Source organism: Oncorhynchus mykiss, chromosome 29, assembly GCF_057628025.1.
Source record: "Oncorhynchus mykiss isolate SJ-2025 chromosome 29, ASM5762802v1, whole genome shotgun sequence".
NCBI classification, from domain to species: domain Eukaryota; kingdom Metazoa; phylum Chordata; class Actinopteri; order Salmoniformes; family Salmonidae; genus Oncorhynchus; species Oncorhynchus mykiss.
In genome coordinates, this window is record NC_143050.1 from 7,106,501 (window position 1) to 7,112,500 (window position 6,000).

Consider the following 6,000-nt stretch of genomic DNA (forward strand, 5'->3'; position numbering starts at 1 on the left):
TTAAAACTCTATAGCCATTGTAATAACTATTTAACTCTACAAAACTCTATAGCCATTGTAATAACTATATAACTCTATAATAACTCTATAGCCACTATAATAACTCTATAACTCTATAATAACTCTATAGCCGCTATTAAAACTGTATAGCCACTATAAAAACTATATAACTCTATAATAACTATATAGCCACTATAAAACTCTATAGCCACTATAATAACTACATAACTCTATAAAAACTCTATAGCCACTGTAATAACTATAGAGCCACTGTAATAACTATATAACTCTATAAAAACTCTATAGCCACTGTAATAACTATAGAGCAATTTTAATAACTATATAACTCTATAAAACACTATAGCCATTGTAATAACTATATAACTCTGTAATAACTGTATAGCCAATATAAAACTCTATAGACATTGTAATAACTATTTGACTATATAAAAACTCTATAGCAATTGTAATAACTATATAACTCTATATAAACTATATAACTCTATAATAACTATAACCAATATAAAACTCTATAGCCACTATAATAACTACATAACTCTATAAAAACTCAATAGCCACTGTAATAACTATAGAGCCACTGTAATAACTATATAACTCTATAAAAACTCTATAGACACTGTAATAACTATAGAGCCACTGTAATAACTATATAACTCCATAATAACTCTATTGCCACTATAATAACTATATAACTCTATAAAACGATATAGCCACTATAATAACTATATAGCCACTAAAATAACTATATAACTCTATAAAAACTCTATAGCCAATATAAAAACTCTATAGCCACTATAATAACTATAGAGCCACTGTAATAACTATATAACTCTATAATAACTATATTGCCACTATGATAACTCTATAGCCACTGTAATAACTATATAACTCTATAAAAACACTATAGCCACTGTAATAACTATAGAGCCACTGTAATAACTTTATAACTCTATAAAAACTCTATAGCCACTATAATAACTATATAGCCAATATAAAAATCTATAGCCATTGTAATAACTATATAACTCTGTAAAAACTCTATAGCCACTATAAAAACTCTATAGCCATTGTAATAACTATATAACTCTATAATAACTATATTGCCACTATGATAACTCTATAGCCATTGTAATAACTATATAACTCTATAATAACTATATAGCCACTATAAAACTCTATAGCCACTATAATAACTACATAACTCTATAAAAACTCTATAGCCACTGTAATAAGTATAGAGCCACAGTAATAATTATATAACTCTATAAAAACTCTATAGCCAATGTAAAAACTAAATAGCCACTAAAATAACTATATAGCCAATATAAAAACTCTATAGCCACTGTAATAACTATATAGCCACAAAAATAATGATATAGCAAATTATAAATATATGACAACTATAATAACTCTAAAGCGACTATAATAACTCTATTCCTACTCTATAATAACTATAACTCTATAATAACCACACAGTGCCTATAATAACTCTATAGTGACTAAGATAACTCTATAATAACTCTATAATAACTCTATAGTGACTAAGATAACTCTATAATAACTCTATAATAACTCTACAGGGACCAAGATAACTCTATAATAACTCCATAATAACTCTACAGTGACTAAGATAACTCTATAATAACTCTATAATAACTCTATAGTGACTAGGATAACTCTACAATAACTCTATAATAACGCTATAGTGACTACGATAACCATATAAGAACTCTATAATAACTCTATAGTGACTAAGATAACTCTATAATAACTGTGGTAACTCTAACTCTATAATAACTTAAACTCATAATAACTATATCTCTATTAATAACTATACAGTGACTATAATAACTCTATTGAAACTATAGTAACTCCATAAAAACTCTACAGCGACTATAATAACTCTATAGCGACTATCATAACTCTATAGTGACTATACTAACTATATAGCAACTATAATAACTCTAAATCTATGATAACTCTACAGTGACTATAATAACACTAACTCCATAATAACTCTAACTATATAATAACAATAGTGACTATAATAACTCTAACTCTATAACAACTATAACACTATAATAACTCTACAGCGACTATAATAACTATACAGCTACTATAATAACTCTACAGCGACTATAATAACTATACAGCGACTATAATAACTATACAGCGACTATAATAACTCTACAGCGACTATAATAACTATACAGCGACTATAATAACTCTACAGCGACTATAATAACTATACAGCGACTATAATAACTATACAGCGACTATAATAACTCTACAGCGACTATAATAACTCTACAGCGACTATAATAACTATACAGCGACTATAATAACTCTACAGCGACTATAATAACTATACAGCGACTATAATAACTATACAGCGACTATAATAACTCTACAGCGACTATAATAACTATACAGCGACTATAATAACTCTACAGCGATTATACCAACTCTAACTCTATAATAACTCTATAACTCTATAATAACTCTATAACTCTATAACTCTATAATAACTCTATAAATCTATAATAACTCTAACTCTATAATAACTCTAACTCTATAATAACTCTATAACTATATAACTCTATAATAACTATATAACTCTATAATACCTCTAACTCTATAATATCTCTAACTCTATAATAACTCTATAACTCTATAATACCTCTATAATAACTCTATAATAACTATATCTCTATAATAACTCTATAACTCTATAACTCTATAATAACTCTATAAATCTATAATAACTCTATAACTCTATAATAACTCTATAACTCTAACTCTATAATAACTCTATAACTCTATAATAAAATATTATCTTCCCTCTGCTTTCTCATTTAACAAAGAAATCAAAAGATTGGTAGACAATATTGTTGACTGTGACTGCATCCACAGTGGCTCATAAACCTATGGCACCTTGGACCTGGTGGTGAGGATGTCCCAGGACTTCTAAAACTTTGTAGCCTAAGCACTATCTTCTGTCTCCCCTCTCTCCCCTACAGTGGCTCCTATAGACCATGTGTATGGCACATTGGGCCTGGTGAAGGCTAGTACCACACAGGAGTATTCTGACCTTTCTAAGCTGAGGGAGGAGATCGAAGGGAAGGGATCATTCACCATGTTCACCCCAAGCAACGAAGCCTGGGATCTGCTGCAACCTGTAAGTCGCAGTAACTGAAGTCAGTCACTCAATCATTCAGACAGTAGTTCGTCATTTGCTATTTATTTTTGTAAGTTAGTTTGTTTGTTAATTTGTTCATTCGTTGGTTAATTCGTATGTTTCAGATTAAGCTGCTTAGACAGTTATAGCTCTGCTCTCTCTCTCTCGCGCTAACTCTCTCCTGTTCCTCCCATCACCAGGAGGTGCGTAGTGCCTTGGTGAGCAATGTGAACGTCGAGCTGTACAACGCCCTGCACTACCACATGGTCAACCGGCGCATGCTAACGAAAGATCTGAAGAACGACAAGTATATCACCTCCATGTACAACAACATGGGACTCTACATCAATCACTACTCCAATGGGGTACGTAGTAAACCTCTAACTCAAATTAATTCAAAATCAAGTCACATCAAATGTAATTTGTCACATGCTTCGTAAACAACAGGTGTAGACTAATAGTGAAATACTTACTTACGGGCCCTTTTCCAACAATGCAGAGAGGCATAACAGAAAAGTTAAACACTGATATACGGGGTACCAGTACTGAGTCAATGTGCAGGGGAACGAGGTAGTTGAGGTAGATATGTACTCTGTAAATATATATATATATATATATATATATATATATATATATATTGTTTTAACCCCCTAAGGTCGATGAAATCGAATTAGCATAATAAAAAAATCCCCATAAAAATCTGTCAGTTTAATATAATTTACTGGTAGCCAGTCACCTGTATGAAAAAAAAGGTACCATTTAAAAAAGGTGCAGTATGTTACCGTAAAGTAATTTACGGTAAGAAATACTTGTACTTACCTTTTAGGCACCGTTGTTTTACGGCAATTTACAGGTACCTGAACTGCTAAAAATGTCCTGTAATATTACGGTACACTACAGGCTACTGGTTGGCGTGAAAATACGGTTTACCTGTAAAATTGTAATTTTAACAAGGGTGTCATTCTGACTGTTTGTAAATTACACATCTCAATATACTGCACTAACATGCCTAGGATATTACATCAAAATTACAACACATTATACATGGGATCATAACACACATCATCAATACAGGCACACACAGTATCATGGCATCATAATTCATATTTTTATGTGCGGTTATTTTTTTTATTTTTTTTGAGAAACGACATTTTCTTCTCTGCATCTCTGCTAAAATCCAGGTAAAAGATTGAAATGAATGTGAGTCTTATTCAGTACTTATTGACTGGTTCAGTCAGTGTGCCCCCTCTGCAAAATACAGCTGGCAGGTCTTATTCATAAATAATTGCGATAAAACATTAGCTTAAAAATGAAGTTTAGTAATTCATTTAGCATCAGATTTTTTTTTTTTACAGGACAAATCTGAAGGGGAAAATTCCCTAGGTGCTCTTATCGCTAGACTGTTGGCCTAGTTGTATTTATTCTGTCAACCTCTACCTAGCCCTAAATCACAGGCATGTTTATTTTACCTCACATCAATCACTTTATATAATTGTTATTTTCAGAAGATGAATGATTCAATGAATCATGGCAATTAACCAATCACCTCTTTTCCTCTGCAGATCGTCACAGTGAACTGTGCCAGGATTATCCATGGTAACCAGGTGGCGACCAATGGGGTGGTCCATGTCATCGACCGTGTCATCACCGCCGTGGGCAACACTATCAAGGATATCCTGGAGGTCAACGAAGACCTCTCCTCCTTCAGCGTACGTACCTGACTGTAATCTGTCTCCTCTCCTTCAGCGTACATACCTGACTGTAATCTGACCTCTCCTCCTTCAGCATGCATAACTGACTGTAATCTGACCTCTCCACCTTCAGCATGCATACCAGACTGTAATCTGTCTCCCTCCTTCAGCATGCATACCTGACTGTAATCTGACCTCCCCTCCTTCAGCATGCATACCTGACTGTAATCTGATCTCCCCTCCTTCAGCATGCATACCTGACTGTAATCTGTCTCCCTCCTTCTGCATGCATACCTGACTGTAATCTGTCTCTCCTCCTTCAGCATGCATACCTGACTGTAATCTGACCTCCCCTCCTTCATCATGCATACCTGACTGTAATCTGTCTCTCCTCCTTCAGCATGCATACCTGACTGTAATCTGTCTCCCCTCTTTCAGCATGCATACCTGACTGTAATCTGACCTCCCCTCCTTCAGCATGCATACCTGACTGTAATCTGTCTCTCCTCCTTCAGCGTGCATACCTGACTGTAATCTGACCTCTCCACCTTCAGCATGCATACCTGACTGTAATCTGACCTCCCCTCTTTCAGCATGCATACCTGACTGTAATCTGACCTCCCCTCCTTCAGCAGGCATACCTGACTATAATCTGACTACCCGTCTTCAGCATGCATACCTGACTGTAATCTGACCTCTCCACCTTCAGCATGCATACCTGACTGTAATCTGTCTCCCTCCTTCAGCATGCATACCTGATAGTAATCTCTTACTGTAACGTGACCACAATATGACAGTGGCTAGTATCAATCTGACCAGATAGGTTTTCTACTTTCACTAACACTTCACGAAAAGATTAGAATTGGGATTGCGGTGAAAACGCAGCTGGAATGTCTGAGATGGGATGGGGAAGCTGTTGTAGCATTAGAAGTGGTGATAGTATTAGAAGGAGTACAGTACTAAGTCTCCTGTCCCTACATTACTCATCTCATATGTATATGTATATACTGTACTCTATATCATCTACTGCATCTTTATGTAATACATGTATCACTAGCCACTTTAACTATGCCACTTTGTTTACATACTCATCTCATATGTATATACTGC

General features: G+C 34.1%; 1 protein-coding gene across 11 annotated transcripts in view; it reads left to right on the forward strand.

Annotated features, from left to right (window-relative positions):
• The window catches only part of postna (periostin, osteoblast specific factor a), an 86,060-nt gene that overhangs the window by 27,051 nt on the left and 53,009 nt on the right, over positions 1-6,000 (forward strand). For all 11 annotated transcript variants that reach the window (XM_036967320.2, XM_036967317.2, XM_036967318.2 and 8 more), the window contains exons 4-6: positions 3,042-3,199; positions 3,400-3,564; positions 4,762-4,908. In XM_036967320.2, coding sequence (XP_036823215.1) covers positions 3,042-3,199; positions 3,400-3,564; positions 4,762-4,908 — 470 coding nt within the window. The remainder of the gene's footprint in view (positions 1-3,041; positions 3,200-3,399; positions 3,565-4,761; positions 4,909-6,000) is intronic.